Source organism: Rutilus rutilus, assembly GCF_951802725.1.
Source record: "Rutilus rutilus genome assembly, chromosome: 20".
NCBI classification, from domain to species: Eukaryota; Metazoa; Chordata; class Actinopteri; order Cypriniformes; family Leuciscidae; genus Rutilus; species Rutilus rutilus.
This window is the reverse complement of record NC_140225.1, coordinates 12277241-12301036: the sequence shown is the minus strand read 5'-3', so window position 1 is coordinate 12301036 and position 23796 is coordinate 12277241. Positions and strand designations below refer to the sequence as shown.

Genomic DNA, 23796 nt, shown 5'->3' with positions numbered 1-23796 from the left:
AAATTGATCAAAAGTGTCAAAGACTTTTACATTGTTATATAAGATTTCAGTTAAAAATAAATGTCCTTTCTATTCATCAAAGAATATCCAAGTTTCATATAAAAAAAAAAAAATCAGCAAATTACATTTATTTCTGAAGGATCATGTGACAGTGAAGACTGGAGTAATGATGATGAAAATGCAGCTGTCACCACAAGAATAAATGACATTATAAAATATATTCAAATAGAAAACTTTTACGGTTTCTTTCTGGTTTTTAGAAACAGCACATTAAATGTTACTATAGCAATGTGCCGGTTAATACAACATACCACAAACATAAAGAAAGATGAAATAATAACACACCACTTTTTCCCCTTCTTATTATACCCTCTTATTTGTATATGACCACATGAAGCCATAGCACATTTTAACAGAATAATAGAAAAAAAGAAAATAGAACATAAAAGTTCTGCCATAATTAGCCAACAAATAAGTCACGCCCCCTCTTCCTACGACCCCAAAGTATTAAGTGATATCTTTCAGGGAGTTAGATAATTTTAGAAACTTGCCTGAATAACAACACATCTGGTTTAAAGGTGCAGACATTTACCTCTAGGGTCCCCTTGAGTAAGTGCTGGCCCTAGACTTCTGGGGACCCTAAGCAAAACTCTCTGAGGGGGCCACAACAATCCATTCATAAAAAGATTAAATGAATCCCCACCCCCTAATCTGTTGTTTCAGAGCAGTTTTGCGGTCAACAAACAACACAAATGGATTTCATTCATGTAGCTATAAAATGGTGGTATATATATATATAAACCATAATATGGTACTGAAGGTGCACTGCCAATATTCTATAATGGAAGTAAGGAAATAAAAATGAAATACAGTAAAAATAGAATTAATTAATTTAACAAGTCTAAATAAATGAAGACTGAAAGTCCAAAAACATTAAACTGATAGTAAGAACACTGTAACACTGAATCCAATGCTTTCCAATTAAATGCTTTCTGAAAGTGACTGTGCTCTGGAACCATGTAGCTGTCAAAAAAAGCTGAAATGTATTTCCAAATGTGTGATTTACTAACAAAACTAAATCATAATATAGTTTCTCTAAATACAGAATGCAAACTTTAGCCCAATTGGCTTTTTTTTTTAGGACAACTTGTATGACTGAACAGAAATGTGTTTATTTCTAAGAACCTTTTGATTATTGAGGTGTACTGATGCAAACTGAAATTTCATTTCATCATGGGGCATTTCTAACGAAACACAGTAGACCAATACTGAATCTGGAGGTCTTGACAAGCCATAGCCATACGTTAAAGGGTTAGTTCATCCCCCAAAAATTTTTTCATTTTTTTTAAAAACATGTCACATTATTGCCTGCCGAAACGGTAATTACATAAATACAAATCATTCAGTAGTAAGGTATATAGTAAAATGTTTCCACATGACGACTCCTAAGTTTAATCCACATTTGGATAATATAACATTTTTATTTAAACTAAATTGCATATTTACACTATCTTTGAAAGCAAGGGGGCCCCTGGTGGTTCGGGGCCCTTCGTAACTTGCGTAACACAGACAATGCCTCGAGGCTCGAGTACTTTGTCTTGTCCTCGTGTAATCAAGCAGGTGAGCTTCAATTGCAAGCTGAGCAGGAGAGAAAGACAGTGATGTTGAGATTATCTTTTATTAAATGCTTCCAAATGTTTCAACAATAACAAAGCTATGATGGTTTAACAACATTCAAACAAACACTTGATAGATTTAAATTCATAGTTTTATTAATTGTATGGTCATGCAAAAAAATCCAGCATCCAATTAAACCTCAGAGTATAATCATATGTAGTCCCATCATATATGGTTACAATGCAAAAAAACTGACAAAAGTGGGGCAACATACCAAGCTAAAGCTTTGTTAATTTCTTTTAGTCCATTTCTTTACAAAATTAGCATTGGAAACCATATCTCAGAGCCACATGTCATTTACCTTGAAGATGCAGGTAATATACACATATTTCAAATTTAGGTAACACAGACAGTGAAAATTATTACAAGAAAGTTACACATGCATATTTTCCTTCTGCTGAACTGCATATATGGTTTGGTTGTGAGAGTTATTTAGTTCAGGAATTATTCACTTATCATACAAAGGCGTTTGTGTCCATCTAACAGTCATAAGAAATACAAGAACTATAATCTCCTGGATCTGGAAACAACTCTTAACCATGTACATTTTTTTATGTAAGTTTAACAGACTAAACTGCACTTTTTTCATATCTGAGAGGACACACTATGAGTGGAGGAAGTGGCCAGGCAGAGACTAGGACTGATCACACGGTTAGAACACACACTGCAGCAGAGAGCGCTGATGAAGGTATGGCAGACATCACAGTGCCAGACGGTTTCATCGGTGGACAAGTGAACTCAATAACAAGATGCTGTAGGGCAGGAGTACTCTCTTTCCTCCCTTTTTTCAACATATAAACTTGGGTGCAACATTTGCCCAACTTTAAAAGGTAACGTGTCACAAGAAATGGCTTAGCACAGAGTAAAGGGGGGAAAACGGCAAGCCCCCTAGGCATCACAATTCACACACAGGATTCTACATAATAACACAGTCAAGAACAGTGTTCCAATGTATTACAGTCACACAGATCAAATTTAAAGGGAGCACAACGTGTCCATGTGCTTTAACCGACATTTTTTTAACTACGCATGTTTACTGTGTACTGAAAGTCGGATGAAGACGACTGGCTAAGAGTTCGAATCATCCCTCATCACTGATCTGCATTAGTATTTACAGGTTACACTGAAAAAATTAAAATAAAACAAGAAATCAACATCCCCAGAACAGATTCTGCCACAAAATGGACCCAAAAACACCCTGGAACTGCATTCATCAAGTCATTTTCATTCAATAACCAGCCTGTGGATGCTCAGGTGATCACTGTTTTACCAAAACCACACTCAAGTCACTATATACGATGATGAGACATAATCAGAACAAGTGTACAGACACTCACGGAGGGGTAATGTGACAGTTTGGGTCTTCTTCTAAAGCGTGGACCCCTATGGATGGATTTCATAACCTGAAGTTGCAAAGCAGTCCACAAAAAAAGTGAACAGAACAGCATAGAGTCTCAAGCTTGTGTGCAAAACAGTACAGGCCATTTCATTTTTTTCCTTTTTTGACATGCTTATAGTCTACAAAATGATATGCACGCAGCTGGAAGCCTAAAAGAGTGAGCAGAGTAACCGTGAGCGTGTTTGTGTGTAGTGTTTAGCGCCCCCTGGGGACCAAGAGACATACAACAAACTTGAATCAAAGTAAGTGAGAGTTCTGCAACTTCAGGTTCAGAGAGCCAGGAGGTTATGGGTGTAAACATACATGAAGGCAAGTAAACCAACCCAACTTGAGTTTAGGCCTCACGTGGAAGTGTGTGGAAAGAAGATCTACGCAAAACACTACATAGCAACGAGCATCTTGAACCCAAGAAAGAACATTTAAACTTACACAAACACACACATCTCCTCACCCTTTTACCCCAGACACCACAGACTGTCCTTTCTCGTTATAAATATCTATTTATGCACAGCTATATTAAATCCTGTCCCACTTTAAAACATTTGTCTTGAAAACACAAAATACTTTCAAATACAGCATCATTCAGGAGATTAAAAACCAAGAGTTCCACAAAAACACGACAGAAAGCCAGAAAGAAAATCTTCCCCAACCCCATTGTCCCCTTTTAATAAAAAATAAAAGCAACATTAAAACATCCTCTTCTCAAAGTCTAAGAGTCTACACTTTGGTGCGTCAACGTCTGATAAAATTTTTCGTTCCCTCTGATATGCCATGCCATCACATTCTATGCGTAAAAAAAGAGGACATAACAGAAAAATGTTTTCTGAAACGTAATAAACTCACACCATTTACCCTTAAAACGGCGTGTGCTCTTCAAAAAAAAAATTCACATTTCTGGTTCTAACTTCCATTTCTACCAGCTGTTAATTACACATGTGAAGATCTCAATATTTTACAATATATTATTAATACTTTAAACACCATTTCCGAATGTTGGGCAGCAGAGATTATGGTTACAGACAATACAGCGCCCCGTGTGGGCGTTAGAAGCATGCAGCATCCAGAAGGCAGGGCTGCTGCCGTGGCCGCCCGCCACACATCTAGCTAGAGTTGGACTAAAGTGGTGGCCACTTTTAAATATATTTCTTAGTTGTGTCAATTTTTTCCCTCACGTTTTCGAAACTTCAAGAGGTTCTCTTCAGGCCGGGCTCCAGGCGGCAAGACGTGCACGGAGAAGAAATGCTCCAATCGGCTTTAGTATTCAGGCATGCTAAGGGAGAGAATATGAAGAACACTGAATAATATTTCACTTGTAGTGTCGACACCAAGATGTCTGTCAATCAGTATATACCTTTGCCCTGTGTGGTTCACTGTAGAGGTGCGGCAGGCGCTCCGGAGCAGTGGAAGTGGATGTTGAGCCACTTGGCATCTCTGCGGTGCCACACACGCGTCTCCTCTGATTGGCTGCTGCGTGGCCGGCCCTGGCCGTCGATGTACTGCGTCAGTCGGATATAAGCGATGCAGGCGGCATCCTCTCCGATCAGGTGCACGTGGGGATTCAGGATGGTTGTGTGCACAGGCTTACTGTTCTTACTCAGCACTGTAGTCAAACACAGGCAGTAGACAAAGGTACCATTCAACTCAAGTGAATTTGCTTAAAAATACAACAAACTTAAACAGCTTTACTTTAGCACATTAAAAAGCATTAGGCCTACAATTCTCAAAGTAGAACTTATGGAAGTCCATTCCCTCGACCAGGTTTCCAAGGGCCTCCGGCTCAAAAGAGGTCAGGCCGGGGTCACAGATTCTCCTGGAACAGTAAAGATAACAGAGATGACAATGCAAAACACTTTTCAGTTTTGACTGTAGGGCTTTATGTGCTTTCAAATACCTGCCAGTCTGAATATCAATGAAAATACCATAATACAATACAATACAATACAATAATACCCTTCCTTTCATCATCATAAAACATTGACAAAAATACGGCATACATTTTTTTACCTTTAAAAAAAAAAAGATTTGCCATAATTTTATTTAACATGCACACATTTGCAATATATTACAAAAGTGGTTGGTGATCTTAAAAGGTTGTATATTTAAATGAAATATTCCATAAAATGTTTCATTCATGTTTTAATTAAACACACTAGTGCTTTTTAGAATATCCACCAAAAGAGCTGATAAAACAAGATTTTTTTTTAAATGTTCTCTTAATTACCAGCAATATCAATTAAAGTGTTACATCTTAAATATGAGGTTTGTTCCTATTAATAAATATAAGATATTCTATTTTCTATATGCGTAACATTTTGTTGGCTGTTATTTGGGAGAAAATTTACCAACAAAAATGATCACCATCCATAAAATGCTCACAATGTTTAATCAGTGATATGTGAAAACAGCATATATAAACAGTACTTACGTGTAAGCTTCAAAATCTCCGTTGTTGATGGCCTCAATCAGCTGCTCCGTGATTTTAATGATCTCCTGCTTTCGTGCTGGTGTTTGGAGAGACAGGAGGAAGCACAAGGACACAATCAAGGTTTATCCACATCCATTATTTGAAAACTGCAAACCATTGTGGTGCTCCTAGCTGGCCCAGAAATCTCATTCAGCCCATGATTCAACAGGAAACTGTCTTTCAGTATCTACCCAAGCATCCTGATTTTAGCACAAGCAGAGGTCTTGAATGACTTGTATTCAATGATTATTAAACGCTTATGATTTCAACCCGCTCAGTAACCATAAGCCAACCATAAAGTACAAACAGTTCACACTCGCGTGAGCTCATAATTCCTCCGGATGGACACGTTTCGCTAGAGGTCTGTAATAGTGTGATGAATTGCAGGGGCTTTTGTATAACCAGAGGGAATGTCAGGATGTCTATTTAGAAAAACATCAAATTCACCATATGTCTGTCACTAAATCAACAGTCTAAGACTTACACTGCTGCCTGTGCACGCTGCTGCCCCCTGGTGTTGTGGAGGCTGGAGCAGGTACAGCAGGCTCTAAATCAGGACAGGAGCTCTGACCTGAACTGCTCCAAGCAACATTCTTAACATCATGTGGTGGTTCGGCTGCAAGACAACGGGACACATAAACAAAACTGCAACTATGCACACAGAGATGCTAGGCCACAGCAAAGCAAAAGCCTGACAAACACAGTGAGCACTAAACAGAGACGGGCTGTGTTTGGAATAGTATACTACTCTACTACTATTGCTACAGCTGCATGTATCCTGCGCACATTTTCTGTATGCAGAGCTGAATGACCAGTTACACTTGACAAAACATGCAGTATTAAACAGAAATGTGTGAAATACTACATCCCACAATGAAATGAGCTGAAATTCACCTTCCGTTTCTAATGTGATAAGGAATTTTATTGACTTAATTTTTACCATCCATTTCTTCATAAAATGTCTAGACACATTTTTATACTAAGTATATATAATTGTATATTTTATTTCCATTCATTATTTTTTTTTTTTTAAATAGTAGGCAATATACAGTGTATCCTGTGTAATACTAGTTAGTAGTACACTAGTATTCTATTCCAATCATAGACACAGTCACTAATTCATCTAGATCAGTGGTTCTCAACCAGGGGACCGGGGCCCACAAGGGGGCCTCATTAAATTTCCAGGGGGGATTCAGGTTGACTTGATACTTTTAAGTCATTGTGTGTGCATTAACATATAAAAATAAATAAATAAATAAATAATTATTATATTAAAATAAATCAAACACTTAATCTAAATTAAACATCTAGAAAAACAAAATCAAGATGTAATAACTGTATACTGTTTTTTTGCAGTTAATAAAACAAGCAGCTTTGTCATACAGCAGAAATACCCGAAATATCTTTTATATCCTATAATGTGAGGGAAAGGGGGTTGAATATTGTGTTAGACAACGGAGAGACTTCGAGCCCAAAAGGCTGAGAACCACTGATTACTAGCATGCTTCATAAAACATCAAGCTACTGCAAACCATGCTTGAACCACTGCATGTGTCACACAGAAAACACAGCAGAAATAAACTCAGTAATTAGATTATAACTGAATTTGAATAATGAACATTAAATGCACAATAGCAGACGTGATAAATATGTATGACTACAGTATGTTCAAGCAACTGCAACAGAGAGCTGGCAGTGCTTGTTTTAACAGTCCAGCAGATGGTGGCAGATCTCAAGGTTTTTTTTTTTCTTCGTTTAAAAAAAAAGAAAAAGACCTGCAGCAGTCTGGTTCAGTGGTTTGAGCAGTCGCTGAACTCGACATGCAGCCAAGAAAGAGCAGAGATGTACAGGGAGGACGGCCTGTGTTATGACGGTGGCAGTAATCTATATACTGAACTGGCATAAGCAGTAGGAGTAAATGAAGAACACAAAAGGAGTAATGGCCATACTGAGTAGATCTAGGCAGTGTGTGCATGTGTTGAGAGATGTCTGGCGTGTACAGTCTCAGCACGGGCCCTCTGCTCATCTGTCACACTCAAAGTATTCAGTGTCACAGATAAATAAATGAAAAGGTCACTCTGACTGAGAAGGTCAGTGCAATTCTTTCCATGTCAGAGGTGAGGACGTACATGAGTAAAAGGGCAAAGATGGTGGACTGCGAGAGACTCCAAATCAGGTAAAGTGACAATCTCAGTCCTTGATTGCTGTGCGGAGTACAGTAGATTATGTGGCGTGCATTTTGTTGCAATGACTCACGAAAGCCATAAAAATGCCATATTATTGTCTTAAAGGAGTCATATCATAAGGAATCAAATGTTCCCTGAGCTTTTGAGATAAACTACAAAAACACTCCATAACATTAATCTTAACTCCTCAGTACAAAAAGAGAATTTACTATCTAAACATTCACAAATTTCTGCCATCACACTTTAACACAGTATTCACATCAGAAAAACGAGCAATAAAAAAAATTCTGACATCTGAGTATCTTAAGTTTATTTTTTACCAAACTGGTCATTTCAATACGACCGTAACGGTTTATGCATAACATTGAAGCATTAAAACTGCTGCCTATAATGATAAATCAATAATAAAATTAAAATGTATGATATGACCTTTCATACTGACACCAAAATACAAGATTAGGGCATTTAACAATGTAGATGTCCAGTGAGTCCATCTCAGCCAGATATATTAGAGTAACATATTAAGTAATGACAAGCTTAGAAAGGTGAAATACTCTAGGTTAGCAGTGGGAACAGTAGAAACGGAGAGAATGTGAGGTAGAGATCAGATGAGTCCAAGAGGGAGTTGTAGGAGCCGCTGATAAGGTCACTGCTGTAGCAGTTGACTTACTGGGTAGTGGGCAGGGGGGAGAAGCCTCGGTCTGAGGAGCCGGCTCATCGGAGCCACTGCATTGGCTGACCACTGCACTGTCAGTGCTAGCCCCGCCCACCGATACTGACACAGACAATTCAGGGGAAAAATGTGACATTTGTTGTGGTAAGTTAAACCACAAGGCACAAACCTTTTTCCAGCTTGCCTTTTGTGGTGACACAATTTGCATGATAATCGTCCAAAAATATCAACAGCACACACCACACAAAAAAAACCACTCATGCTAAGACACGATGTGCATGCAACTTAAGAGCAGAAAATAATATAAAGGTAATGTTATGTAGAAAAAAAAAAAAAAAAAAAAAAAATTGCAATATTTTCTGAGCCCTGAACTCTCTAATACCTCGATACAAGGACATGCTATACAACTGTTTGTTTTAGAAAAAGCTACAATACTTCTCTGTCGGGAACATTTTTGCACCCTTGTATAGAATGTGAGATCTTTGGGTCTTTCTGCTATGACGCAAGTGGACTAACCCTCAGAGACTTACTGTTGGAAGAACTGCAATGGTTATTTAAATAAAATATCTTCAGGATAAAACCAGGAAAAACATCATGATGACAATTAGGGATTCATTTGATTGATTAAAAAAAATTAAGTAAAAAAAATCATAATATTGTGAAATAATATTACAATTTAAAATAACATTTTCCTATTTCAATATATTTTAAAATGTAATTTATATACTGAATTTTCAGCATCATTACTCCAGTCTTCAGTGTCGCATGATCCTTCAGAAATCATTCTAATATGCTGTTTTGCTGCTCAAGAAACATTTATGATTACAGTAGTAAACATTTGAAGTGGATCAAAACCTTTCATCAAAGATATACATGAATTTTTAACAATAGCCGTTCTTGTCAAAGGACAACTTTGATCAACTTATTTAATCCACTTCAAATGTTGACTACTGTATTATCAATGCTGATAATATAGGATTAGTTTTTTCAGGATTCTTAGATAAATTTACAGTTCAAACAGAACAGCATTTATTTAAAATAGAAATATTTGTAACACTATAACTGTCTTTACTGTCAGTTAAACGCATCCTTGCTGATAAAAGATTAATAAAAGTATTAATTTCTTTAAAAAAGATTTTTGAACAGTAGTGTATATCAATATCTGTGCTTAGGTCTCTGAGGGTTAAATCTCAGTATAGTGACTATCGAGCGTACCTGACCATCAAGCTTAGATTAGATGTCAAGCAAGGAATGATCCTAAAGCTCTACTGACTCATTAAACCTCTGCTTGTGTTTCCCAGATTGAATAGAAATGATTAAGGTATCTTATTATCTAACAGCACTCAAAAAGCAATATAAAAGCTCAGAATTGATCAAAAAGGCCAATCAGATGATGAATGGTGCCATGATTATATATAATTGAGTTGAACCCATTGTGCAATATTGCTGTGTGGTAATGAACCACCATGTGACTCTGCCAGACAACATACTGAGATGTGATACGGAGGCTCAGTAATTCTCAGAAGGGGTATTTGTTGCCAGTAAAGGTCACTGCTGTAAAACGAATATTCCCTCAGAAATTGTGGACATTTCATTATGCGAACACAAGACTTTGTGATTCATCAGTGTCATGGTAACTTTGGCAATCACAGCATGGCTCCTTTTCATAGCAAAGCTTGTGCTGATTCATGATAGCAAATCAGTCAGTCTGACCCTGTTTTGGTCCCTTATATAATATTACACAATAGCTGAAGCTGTAGTGAACAGCAATGTATCTAGAGCTGACAAGCTGGCCGTCGCCACACACGCAAAGCAATTATCATACCATGAAGGTCCTTTCACCACACAGGAATCAATCTCACTGTCAATCTCTCACTACCTGTATCTGTATATTTATTCCCTCTGGCCGTCACTACCACTATTTGGGAAGGTGTACAAGCCTTGACCCCATTTACATCTGGTATTAATGTCCGTCCAAAGCAATTTGTGATCCTTTCATTGAAACCACATTCAGAGGTAGTCAGAAACACTACATAAAATGCATTCCGATGCGTTCTTGACAATTTTTCTGTTAATATAGAAAACAAAACAACGCAAATATGATAAACAGAAGGTCAACCTTACTAGCTTGACTTGACAATTATCATTGGTTCATATTTGTAAATAAATAAAATCTGTTCATCATATTAACCAATCGTGTCTCTTCAGAAGACTTGGATTAAACCTCTTGATTCATATATTTCTTTTACCATCTCTTTACAAACTTTTAATTAAGCATCAAAGTTTGTAATAGATTTTTAATGAAACATGAGAAATTTCTGTCCCTCCATTGAAAATCCATTTATTTGTGTTTAGAAGATAGTCTCATGGGCTTGTGAGGGTGAGTGAAGGCAATTCTTAACTATTTTAACTACTTTCTCTTTTGGCAAATTGGTGGCAAATTCAAATGAATTTGTACAGTCTCATTCGTACTTTTCTCATAAAACTAAAAGCTGTTTTCTCATATGATTGGTTTGGTAAATGATGACAATTTTCACGTTTGGGTGAACTATCCCTTTACGTACTCTTGAAAAAAAATGTGAGGATGTTCTTTTATTGATTTAGACAGTCTCAGTGGCTTCTGTTTCTTTATCTAATCCCAGACGAACTCAATGCGGAGCTCAGATCTCTGTGTGGACCATAAACCATCTGATGTTGGACTGCTTGGTCATACAAAAATCTCACTGCATAATACCAATATTTGCAAAAGGAATGTTTGGAAATCTAAAATGGATTTTTCCTACTGACACACTAAATCAAAAAAGACAAATAACCACCTTGAAAGAAATGTTTTTTGCACAGTACTGCATGTAGTCAGAAAATCAGAGACTGTGCCCACAAAACCTGTGGTCACAGGACAGATCTAAATATCAGGTGTAAACATGGCCTTTGATTCTAATGATGCGTTTAATAAATATTTACATTTTGAACAAACTCATACACATATAACCTGTTCTGTAGATCCCAGAGAACAAAAGAAAGACATGCAAAGTACATGAGGAGTTGATAGTGTACCTTTCTTATCTTTCATGTCCTCCTCTTCTGTGGTGTTACAGCTCTCTGTAGACCCCTGTGATATATGAGAGAGAGAGAGAGAGAGAGAGAGAGAGAGAGAGAGAGAGAGAGAGAGAGAGAGAGAGAGACAATATGCAAGATGGAGGGGTGGTTATATGAAGGTGGGAAGAGCGAAAAAGACAGGGTCTATAAACCATGTGGAACAATATATGGTGCACACACTGTAAACCAGCAAACACACACACATAAAGAATCACCCGCAAGCACAGATATACCCCAGCACACCCTCACACACACACACAGACCCCTGACAGGAACACACCGAGCCCTGCACAAACCAGCCAACCAAGCATGAGGGCAAGACCCATTCACTTGAGTGATATTTGTGAAGTTCGGGGTTGTGGTTTTAGGAAGTAGCTCTAATGACCCGCGTTCAATGGCAGAGCTGAAAGAGGTTGCTTACCTTGATGCCATCGGCTGGATTGTGCACGACAGTGGTCTGTGATTCCTGGGGGAGGCAGGAGAGAGTTTACCATGCGGGGCTGAGGGAAGAGGGTGAGGGGACCCTGACTCCACAACTAGCATGATGTGACTGTACAACTGTCAGGAGCATTGAAGACTTCTGCGTTTGTTCCATAAGCTAATAATGCGTATACAATGGCCCCAAAATGTTTTTGGGCACTTATTTGAAACTTTAAAAAGTATGAATTTCATTGCATCAGATGATAACATTTACAAGTGGTATTTAGTATTGGTTGTTTGTTGTTATAGTTTTTAATTTATGCTAAATTAAAAAAACAAAAATGTGCGTGTGATATAGTTCACTAAAACAAATGCCACTTGTCAATGGTGTTGTTATATCATGGACATATTACACTAATAGCCAAAAATATTAATTAAATGAATGGGGATAATAAATATATAAATAAATGTCCTTATGCTATATTTCTTTAAAATTAATGGAACTCGATTTGTTGAAATGCTTGATAACCAGAAATAACAATCAATAAATAAATAATAAAATAATGAATTAATAAAATTAATGAAATAATGGAAATAAATAAAGCAAAGACTGTACTACATTTATTATAAAGGGATAGTTCACCCAAAAATTAACATTCTGTCATCATTTACTTACCCTCAAGTTGGTCCAAACCTGTATGATTTTTTTTGTTCTGCCGAAACCAAACAGTTGATGGGTCCCATTGACTTCCATAGTATTTTTTTCCATACTATGGAAGTCAATGGTGCCCCACAACTGTTTGGTTACAAACATTCTTCAAAATATCTTCCTTTGTGTTCAGCAGAACAAAGAAATGTATACCAGTTTGGAACAACTTAGGGGTGAATAAATGATGACAGATTTTTCATTTTTAGGTAAACTATTCCAAAAAAAAAAAAAAAAAAAAAGCTACATATAATACAATGACATTAATTTGTGTTTAAGTGTATAGGGTTAGGTATCCAAATACATTGAGGCCTCTGTATACAATAACTATAATGTTTTGTAAAGAAAGACATTATACAAAGAACTTGAAGTTCAATGGATATGCATGCAAAGATTGGGTACTTCTAACCACAGAGACAGTGGAAAAGGAAGTAGTCAATAGGCTTGAGAAGTCTCTCTCCCAGACCAATCCCAGTCACCAACAGCACACAGACATAACAGAAATGATTAACACTGCACAAACAGTTAGCTTTCGATGCCACAGTATGTTATTTCTCCAGAAAACACAAAGCATTGATCCCACCTTTGCACATACACACACCCCACATATAAACGAACAGTCTTGCGCACTAGATACTACTTTATTTCCACCACCACTAACACAACACCCTCTAATAAGCAACCTGTCAACGCAGACCTGAAGATGCAGTCCCTACGTGCTGACAACCAGTTACAATTTCATTCAAAATAATATTTAAATAATAGAAATTAAATAAAACATTACATATCAATTCAATACTCAGATATTTAAAATCCTTTTTTTTTTTTTTTACATTTTCTTGCTGATAACATAATGATCTTCAACTTTTAGACCCCACTGTTCCTTGACTGGGTGTGCGTGTCAGTTGACAAATTTGTTTGTTGACAGATCTGAAGTACCTCTGAAGTAGCACTATGTCCTCTGAAGGCTGTGAACTGGGTAAATGAGCAATTACCCATAATAATAAAAGTTAGGAACTGCATCTTCAGAACAAACAGAGCAGCTCTGCTTCCTGACGTAAAATTATCCTGTTTTACCCTTGGAGACTCGACTGTGAGATTCAGAGAAGATGCAACCAGGGATTATCTACACATTACTAGCCTAAGAAAATGTTCTCACTTTAATATGGTCAGATACTGAACAAAAAGAAAAGTTTTTGAAACTGTCTAAAAGTACAGGGGTTGTCTACTAAGCTGTCAAACTTCTCCTGCGAGTTTGTTTGGGTAAAATAGGAAGTCAGAGAGAAATCCACAGGCACAAACCAGATGTTTTAGTTCAACTCATCAAAAACCATGAGTAACGTCACACATCTTCATCTGAGTGGATTGAGCGATGATTGGTGGAAGTCAAAATAACAGGTATGGGACAAACTGATAAAGCCTTTCACTAAACAAAGACTTAAGAACTAAGAAAAGGAAAGACTATGAATGAAGGAAATAAAAAGTTAAGATGAGGTACCATTGGTGCAGTGGATGATATGCTGCTGTCTTTGGTGCTGCTGCTTACTACACTGTTTTTGTTGTTGTTTGTCTGTGGCTGGGGCAAAAAACAAAACAAAAAAACAATGACAACACAAAATAAACAGAGCCATTCCAAAAGGGTCCTCGCACCATCGGTGCTCGGTTTCAGTGCAGTTCAAGAACTGACAACCTCAGCTCATTCTAGACATGAAAGGGGATCTGTATGGGTAAATTAGCTTAGAGCACTTTTAATGATAAACTTTCATGAAAAAAAAAACCCTTTATTAAAAGGCATGTTTTTGTGAGAGGTACGTTATGGAATTACAGATTCAAACTAATCATGGTCGGTAATACTAGAGCAGAGTCATAAAATAAAAAATATTGAAATAAATCCTCCCATATCTGTAAAATCACACTACAATTCTTGATAAAAACAAAGATAAAACATGGTGGGCTGTACAAAGAGAGACAGTAAGATTACATTACATGGTTATGTTCCTTGATATACAATTCGGTTGTTTTGGAACTGTTCACTTATCCTAAAATATGACTAGAGAAAATAAGTAAATTTACAGAGAATAAGTATATTTTGTTGACATTTATTTAATAATAATAATAATAATAATAATAATAATAATAACAATAATAGATTAAGTATGTGTGTATGTAAACATCTTTCAACCTTTCATATGTAGAGATATTGTTAAGTGCTGATAAACATGTAAATATACTAATAGAATTTGTATTTGAATATATCCAAAAAGATGGATACAATGGTAAAAAAAAAGAAAAGAAAAAGGCTACAGATATGAACATAAATGTTTGGTATTTACAGAAATATTTAAATGTACTATTTTGCTGGCACAGTAACAATTAGAGGCCAATGTTACTGTCAAGGAGTTAAGGGACCCTGATAGGTCACTAGTGCATGCAGTGAAAAGCTTCAGCGAGAAGAGTTTATGCTCAGACCTCGGACTCTGTGAATCAGTTCAGGGTACAACTAATGATTCAAAAAGAACAAAGGCTGACTATAGGAAAGAAAGAAGAGGGCGGCAGTAAAACCGATACAATTCTTGAGAAGAATGTTCAAGAATCCTTACAGAAAGATTAGAACAGGTTACACACGGATCAAAAAGACTGAAGCAGAAGACAAAAGTTGTTCATCCCAAATGTTAAACAGCCATAAAGAGAAAGAAGAGAGAGATTTTTAAAGAAACTGCTTTATTTATGCATTCAGTCTCAGTTAATTGACGGTTATTTTTCAGCATTTTTCAGGAGTGATAGAGGCAGCAAGCTTGTAAGTGACCCGACTATATCATCCCTTAAAAACGCCTGTTAATTTTCTGTCAATTCATATGTTTTAGATGCTTATGAAGAAGGAAATATAATTAAAACTTATACTATATTTTATTGTAATATTTTATGCAAATATAAATAAAAAAATATATAAATACATTCATATTAAATAAAATATTATATTATTGTATTTATTAGGGCTGTCCAGCGATTATTTAAAAAAAAAAGAATCTAATTAATTACACAATGTACCGATTAATTAATCAAATTAATCGCACATCAAATCTGGCTAAGATAGTCAAAATAGTCATTACAAAAAGTAGCTTTAGACAAAAAATATTTAATTTGATTCAACATAGAATTTATTACACAAACTTTTAGGCTTCAACGGCTATGAGGGTGAGTAAATTATGACAATTTTCTTTTTTGGGTGAAGTAAACCTTTTGAATGGATTTTACATTAATATGGAAATAAGATTTTTTATTTTTTATTAAATGATACTCTAAATAAACTAAACTAAAACTACCAGTAGGTGGCAGTTAATGTCTAAATGAGTAAGTCATCGAGTCATTCATTCAATTTGTTCAAACGGCTGATTAATTCAGGAATGAAGTAAATGGATCTCTTTATAAATTGTCCATTGCATCATTGGTCCATCCAATTGATTCGCTCAAAATGCGGATTCATTCAGAAACGAAGCACTGCTGTGCGTTGCTCGGAGATGCACAACAGTTCTGCTATGACTTTACACTGGCAAAACTGAGCAAATGCAGACAATATTGTGTCTAAAATATAACACAATATTAACTGTTGTATAAAATCAATATCACAATTTGCACTCGTTCGGGGCAAAAAAGCACTCTCGTGATATTGCTTAAAGGGTTAGTTCACCCAAAAACTAAAATTATGTCATTAATGACTCACTTCGGAACACAGTTTAAGATATTTTAGATATATTTTAGATAGTCCGAGAGCTTTCTGTCCCTCCATTGAAAATGTATGTACGGTATACTGTCCATGTCCAGAAAGGTAATAAAGATATCATCAAAGTAGTCCATGTGACATCAGTGGGTTAGTTAGAATTTTTTGAAGCATCGAAAATACATTTTGGTCCAAAAATAACAAAAACTACGGCATTATTCAGCATTGTATTCTCTTCCGGTTCTGTTGTCAATCCGCGTTCACGACTCCGCAGTGACGCTGCTGCCGTGTTATCTGGTGCGCCCGAGCTTCGTTTACAGTCTGAGGGAGACGCACGCTGTATTCAAGCTATTCTACATTGTTTATATTTTGGTATTGCTATATTTTTTTAAATGGTGCGTAAGTGTGCATGTCAGCAGCGCTCACTGTGGAGTCGTGAACGCAGATTGGAGAGAAAGCTCTCGGACTAAATCTAAAATATCTTAAACTGTGTTCCGAAGATGAACGGAGGTCTTACGGGCTTGGAACGACATGAGGGTGAGACATTTTTGGGTGAACTAACCCTTTAAGTATATCATGATATAAATATGAGACAAATTTTTTTTTTTTATAACTTCATACAAGATGTTAAAGATGATCAAATCTTGTGTCCAAGACTCTAATTGAGATCACTGAATCAATTAAAGGCTCCTTTAAAGGGGTCATATAATGGTACATGCACTTTTACAAGTTGATTGTACTGAAATGTGTGTTGGCAGTGCCTGTACACAACCATCATAAAATGATAAAAATCCATCCAGTGTTTTTTTTTTTTTTAAATATTCGTATATGTTTTCCCCCATCTCAAATCAAGCCGTTAAATTTTGTGACGTCACAAAATCGACGCCCCTCCCACGATTGTTGATTGACAGCCGCGTTTCAACACAGACCCGCCCTCGCTCGTGAGCGAGCTGTCAATCATAGTCCGCGCGGTCATTGTTGATACGCTGGAGCACTGTCTATGTTCTGTTCTTGGGTGTAATAAGGAACACAGCAGTCATTTTGATGTTCCTAAATCCGAACCGCTAATGACGCAGTGGCTGAGTTTTGTTTTCGAAGGGAATATTCCCCACGATCAACGTCAATGCTTTCATGTTTGCGCGAATCATTTCACACACCAGACTGCTTTACAAACGAGGTCAGTATAAAGCTGGTTTTGCTGCTCCTGAAAAAAGGATCGGTACCAACTATTCGTGTTCCTGCTCCACCTCCAGAAGAAGAAGTGAGTGTAACGTTTTATTAACCTTTATATTAATATTTATATTAATCTTTGCAAATCGCTTGCTTCAGGATGAATGCGGCTGTTTACACTCAGGGTACATTACGGCATGTTTTCTATGTACGACGTTCTCAATATAATTCATAATCCCATGTTTATAATGAACAACGCGTTATGGTTATTGTGTTATTATTACAGGCATTTGTCTGGACCTGATGGAGAAACTCAAGACATGAGAAATGGGGATCTATGCACACTGTCTGAATGATGTTTGTTCGATATTAAAAATGTCCCTCTGTGACAAGGCTAAAACAGAAAATCATGGAAATCCATGATATGGTTAATAAAACATTCTTTATAACCATAAACAAAAATGAAAAACAGAACAAAAAGAAAGGTGCGTTCTAAGTAGTAAAATTTAACATACAATATTTTCATTATCGTAACAAGTTCCTCTTTACTTGTTGTCAGGACAAACTCGATGTCACAGGCACTGCAGCTATTGCCATGGCAACAGAAATCGCCTGGCAAACTATGGACTGTGGGAAAAAGGGGAGTTCCATTGAGAGAAAGGCTTGTTTGTCTGTGTCTTAACAGTCTGTTCCAATATCATTTAAACTCTCTCTTTCTTATCGAAGAGCACCAAGTAAGAGCCCTTTGTACACTCTGAGCAAACCTCAGCCCTGGTTATTATCAGTGGCTACATGAAAGCGGAGACAGTCGAACTGGAGGAAGCTCACAGGGTGTATCAAGGGCTTGCAGAGGTCGAGGAGAAACCTCTTAGACAAAAGCCCTGGTCTGAGTTACAAAGAAAGCACCAAGATGCAATGAGAATGAAGAATGAACTTCAAGGGGAATGGGATTCCAATAGGAACGTGTGTATGTAATAAAACAGAGCTGAAGGGGTGAACATGACTCTGTTAATGTTTGATGATCCCATGACTCACAAAACCCTACGATGAGACAAAAAAAGACCCAAACAAACTCTCGAGCATCTCAACCAAGAAAAAAAGAGAGCCAGAGAGTGAGAAAGTGTTGAGGGAGAGTCAGAAAAAAGGGAGAGACACGGAACAGATCTCACCATCAAATAAACACTGGAGCTTGACTTCCTTTTCTGAACGGAGTGAAACAGAGGAGGGCAAAACAGGGAAGCATAGAAAACAGGCCAGTGAACACAGAAAAAAAATAAAGCTGCTAGTTAGATCCCACAGAGAAGAAAAAGAGGAAAAATAAACAAGAAGTTGCAAAGCCATGTGTGACATGACAGGGGTGTTTAGTAGCAACAGTTGAAAAGTGCTAAACTGCTGAAATTGATTTATTGATAAGACTCGTTTCATTTAGAGAAACTGTTGCTTCACAGTTGCTTGGTGAAAGGCTGGCGATTCACTGCACGCACAGAGACGGCACAGGGTTGAGTAAGTCTCTCTGCTTCAACAGATTTTACCATGACTCAGGACTAACAAATGGGCAAATATCTGTCTAAAAATGCTGAATGGGTTTGATTGGGCCTCCTCAGGGTGATATTATTCAAGCTAACACACTGAAAATATATCATATAAACAGCTAATCATTTTAAATTAGAAACAGAGTGTATTTAATGTCTTTGGTTTATGCCAGCCATTTGTTGGTTAGCTTGACTGTCAGTTCTGTTTATAATATGCCCTTAAAAGAAGGAAAATAAATATGACAGGAAACATCATTTAAACATAAAAACTGGGGAAAAACTGTGCATTTGTTTATGATACAAAAACATTACATTTTATGATGCCAATGCCAGAGGTTTATAATGTGTGTGTGGGCTTACCTTCACGCCGTCAGACTTTTTGTTCAGTAAACTTTTGCATGCTGAAAGATGAGAGGAGAAAAAAAAAAATGAAACACTTAGAAATGGTCAATCTCTTGATGAACTGACTAGTTACTGACATCTACAAATGTTGTTCCTTTACTGTAGAAACCAGTTGTTATTCTTGACTAAAACTATTAAAAATTGTTTTGGGTAATTGAAAATAAAAACATTAGATGAAAAACGTAAACTTAAACATTTTTAAAAATGAAATAATTAAGTTTAAGTACTAACATTACTAAGGGCACGTTTACACGTTCAGATGTACAGTACTAAAAACGGCGAGGTTTTTCCTTTGCTTTTTTTTTTGCGTACAGACGACAACGTTCAAAACAATCCGCGAAAACGATTATTATGCATGTCAGGCCAGTAGTTGGCAACTTAGTAAAGAAAAACTATGCACCTATAGAATGAGCATGTAATACGTCACCGTTTTCACAAATTCACATTTTTGAAGTTTAGAGACTATAATGGTATCGTTTTAAAAACTTTGAAACCCATTTTCAAAGGTTTGCGTTTTCAGGCCCCCAAAATGCCGTTGTTGTGTAAATGATCGGCTAAAACGCATAAAACGTTTTTAGTTGACAGTGTCGTGTCCACGGCCCCTAAAACTATATAAATCAAATTACAAAAACTATATAGAAATATAAATAAAAAAACTAAAATGACAAAGCACATAAAATTACTAAAACTTTAATTAAAATGAACATGTTAAATATATATTAAAAAAGTCAATTCAAAATATGAATGAATACTACAATAGTACATAAATAACAATGGCAGAATCAAGCCACATGACATGGAATACCATCCATAGGGCAGTAAAAATGCCACCTAAACCCATGGCACAAGCAAACACCAAAGCACTGGTAGCATATAAAGTGGCTAGAAGATTCTCTCCACCAAGAAACGTGAAAGACCACCTCAGTTTGATATGAAACACTTTCTATGAGCACATCCTATCCTGTGTTCTCATAAACAGAAACGTGGTTTAAAAGGCGAAACAGATCAAATCAGACACAATGCCAACAAATAAAAAAAAATACAAGGAAATGAGTAGACTTTATAAGTATGATCTTCAAATTCCCTTACCTTCAAAAGTAGATAGAGGTAGGAAAGAATGCAAAAAGGGAAAAAGGTAAGATAAATCAATCAACGGATTATTAAAAAGAAAAACAGCTATGGCAAACAAAGTAGTCAAGCAACTCAAAGCAAAACTAGAGGATTTTTTGTTCATGCTGTGTCCATGCTGTGCAGAGCCATCTCCTGCCTGGCCCGCTGTCATCACTGAAGGCATCTCTCCTGCACACGACTCCATGCAGATCTGACAAACCAATGCCTATGTCTGCTTCAGTTCACTCTAGCACTCTAGAGCTGAACTGCTGATTCATGAGAGGACTGAGTGGTTGGACGATAAGGCCTTTTTTCCCTGATCTGTTCAGCTGTTGTGCTCGTAATTAAACTGGTCTCGTAATTGAAATTGTATAATGCATCAAATTAGTTTGTGTGCTGCACCTGTTGATAGTGTGAAATTAATAAACTAATTTAGCATGAGTTAGAGAGGGTAGCGGTGGACTGATAAGAGTTTTTTTTTTAAATAGTCAGTGCCACTGCCAATAGAGAGAACCGGGTGGATGATGGCCGAGTAAGTGATCATGTACTGTACACAATACTGTTCAAAAGTTTCAGGTCAGTAAGATTTAAAAAAAGAAGAAGAGAAATTCATACTTTTTATTAAGAAAGAATGAATTAAATTGATCAAAAGGCACAATAAAGACTTTTATAATGTTATAAAATATTTCTAATTAAAAAAAAAAGTAATTTGAACTTTCTATTCGAGAAATAATCTTAAAAGATTTTTTTTTAAATCACATTTTCCAAAAATATATTAAGCAGCAAAACTGTTTTCAACATTGATAAGAACGGTTTCTAAACCAGAAAAACAGCATATTAGAATGATTTCTGAAGGATCATGTGACACTAAAGACATTTTTAGACACTAAAAAAAAAAGTTAAAAATTTGACCCCAAAAATACTGACCCCAAAATTTTAAATGACTGTGTACAAGTAGAAATTGTGTGTGCTGAAATTAGACACATTTGCTCAAATGAAATAAACTCATAAGTGGGCATGGTTATCGGCAGTGTCTTTCAAACTAGTCAAATAGCAGCTAATTAAATGGCCTGGCTGATATATCACATTGTAAACAACTGCCTCTGATTAAATTAGATGTACTTGTGAGGTTTATATAATCCGCTGCAGCTGTTAACGGTGCAGTAAGCGATTTTTGAAAAATGCTGTTAAAAGTGAATCAGACTCAGCACCGCAACAAACTTGCAGCCAATCAGCAGTAGGGGGCGTATACTAATGATGGGAGAGGAGAGACAGTGAGCTGAGCACGAGGGATATTCGAAGAAAGACTAAGTTTAGATTACAAAAGAGAAAAGCTCACTGGAAAAAGAAGGGCTATAATCAAGCAAGAGCTTTAGGACCCGTGTTAATATTAGAAAAGCTTTCCAACAGTGGTGAGACCCAAGCAGGAAGGCCTGAAAATGGATGCAGAGGTTGCGATGTTTCTGCTCCATCAGTGAGTAACATTATATACTGTGTATATACTCGTGTACTGTAGGTTCATTTTTTGTGCTTCCTTGTCGTCTGTTTGTCCTCTTCACTTTTTTATTATTATTTTGCTTTGTTTCTGCTATGATCAAAAAAACACTCTTGCATGGCATGTTTGTGCATTTTGGGGGCAAAGCAATGAAGGGAGGGGTGTGTTTGTTTGGGTTGATTTCAAATATCAACAGTGTTCAACAACTATTTCGAAAAATAGCATACTGCACCTTTAAGTATCATTGTAAAGCGACAGAAGCAATTGGCAGAGCATTCACAGACATGCCACTTTCATTAAGACGTATACATGAAGAGAGGGGCAAGAAACTAAGAAACAAACAAAAAGCAAGACAGAAGGACATGTGGATCCCTGTTGCTTCGTGTCCCCCATGCACAAAGACACCCGAAGACATGCTGAAAGGTGCTTTTTAAGCACCCCACAGCGATCCCCGCTGTGAAGACTTCAGTACAGTGGTTCTTTTCAGTAAGTATTTACTTAAAACCATGCTATTGCTAATACATACATGATGTAGACATTCATTCTTACAACAGGCAAATGCATGTCAGCATCTACCCACAATTTCATACCACTGCAGCTGGTTGACCGAAAGCCGACCTGACTGTGACTGTGAGGTATACAAGGAGAAGGAGCCACCTTAAGAAACCATCAACATAAATAAAGGCCACTTAATCTGTAATGAAAACCTTAAATATGATGCCGTTGCTTAAGGTGACTCGGGTCGAAATACCTCCACCGGAGTATCCCTGGACCATCACCAAGAGCGCAAACCCATAATGCATTATGTTTCCAGAGAGACACCATTTGGAAGACATAATGTGTTACTCTTCTTACCATCCCAACCCGCTGAAAATGACACAAAACATCTTCTGACAAGTTCACAGCACTTGTGTAAAGATGTTCAGTGCAGACTAAAGGCAAAGGTCGCCTCTGACAGGAAAGGGGACCTTCATCCAAGACTTTGGTCAAAAGCCACGAAGCACAAAGGGTTACGAATGCGTCTCAGGGTTGGGAGTGACTGAATTACATGTTTTATCCACATCAATTTACTTACATTTTATTAATGTCAAGATATGCAGTCACGCAAGATTTCTATTGACTCAAATTAGAATTTGAATATTCTAAATTCATTCAACGAACCCAAACCCTGGAGCGTGTGTTAAGTATTCTCTGCTTAGCGAATGGCCTCTCAGAAGAGTTTCAGTGCCCGTGCGTTGGCAGGGGTATAGCAGGCTCCCCTTGGTCACATGCTGAGGCTGAAAGTGGGCAACGGCCCCCTAGTGCCCATCTCACATACCTTCCTGTGCCAGTGCAGCTGTGCTGGTGGTGGGGGTGGCGGGGCTGGTGTGCTGCCGACCCACTATTGGACAAAAGAGCATGTCGTTTTGGAGAGGCATACTCAAGGCAGAAGCTCAGCCTCTCCGGGATCACAGAAAAACTTACCCAATTTGTTTCACAACAAAGCAACCAAAAGCAAAGCCCAAATGCCTCTATGCAGTCAGGAAAGTGAGGCCAGATTATAAAATCAAAGTTTTGAAAGAAAACCTACATAAACATAACATACTAATCTCAACGTATGATCACAAGTCTTATTCATAATTCAGAAGCTAATAAGGCATTCACCTGAGAAGTTCCTGGACACCAGCATGGTGGTCAAAATGGCCCCCTGCAGGAGACATAAGTATCTTTAGTATCTTATCTAGAAAAGGACAAAGTCTTCAAACAAT

General features: G+C 37.0%; 1 protein-coding gene across 17 annotated transcripts in view; it reads right to left on the bottom strand.

Annotated features, from left to right (window-relative positions):
• Positions 1-1750: 1750 nt before the first annotated feature.
• Positions 1751-23796, bottom strand: part of camk2g2 (calcium/calmodulin-dependent protein kinase (CaM kinase) II gamma 2) — a 60718-nt gene continuing 38672 nt past the window's right edge. Inside the window, exons 12-23 of one of the 17 annotated variants that reach the window (XM_084390879.1) lie at positions 23693-23735; positions 23367-23429; positions 19402-19442; positions 14120-14197; positions 11917-11961; positions 11454-11508; positions 8397-8501; positions 6025-6156; positions 5502-5577; positions 4792-4886; positions 4428-4676; positions 1751-4346 (exon numbers count right to left, since the gene is read on the bottom strand). In XM_084390879.1, coding sequence (XP_084247005.1) covers positions 4444-4676; positions 4792-4886; positions 5502-5577; positions 6025-6156; positions 8397-8501; positions 11454-11508; positions 11917-11961; positions 14120-14197; positions 19402-19442; positions 23367-23429; positions 23693-23735 — 966 coding nt within the window. In that variant the 3' untranslated portion in view covers positions 1751-4346; positions 4428-4443. Of the gene's footprint in view, positions 4347-4427; positions 4677-4791; positions 4887-5501; positions 5578-6024; positions 6157-8396; positions 8502-11453; positions 11509-11916; positions 11962-14119; positions 14198-18678; positions 18712-19401; positions 19443-23366; positions 23430-23692; positions 23736-23796 lie in introns of all 17 variants that reach the window. The other 16 variants (XM_084390888.1, XM_084390889.1, XM_084390890.1 and 13 more) reach the window with 16 other exon arrangements.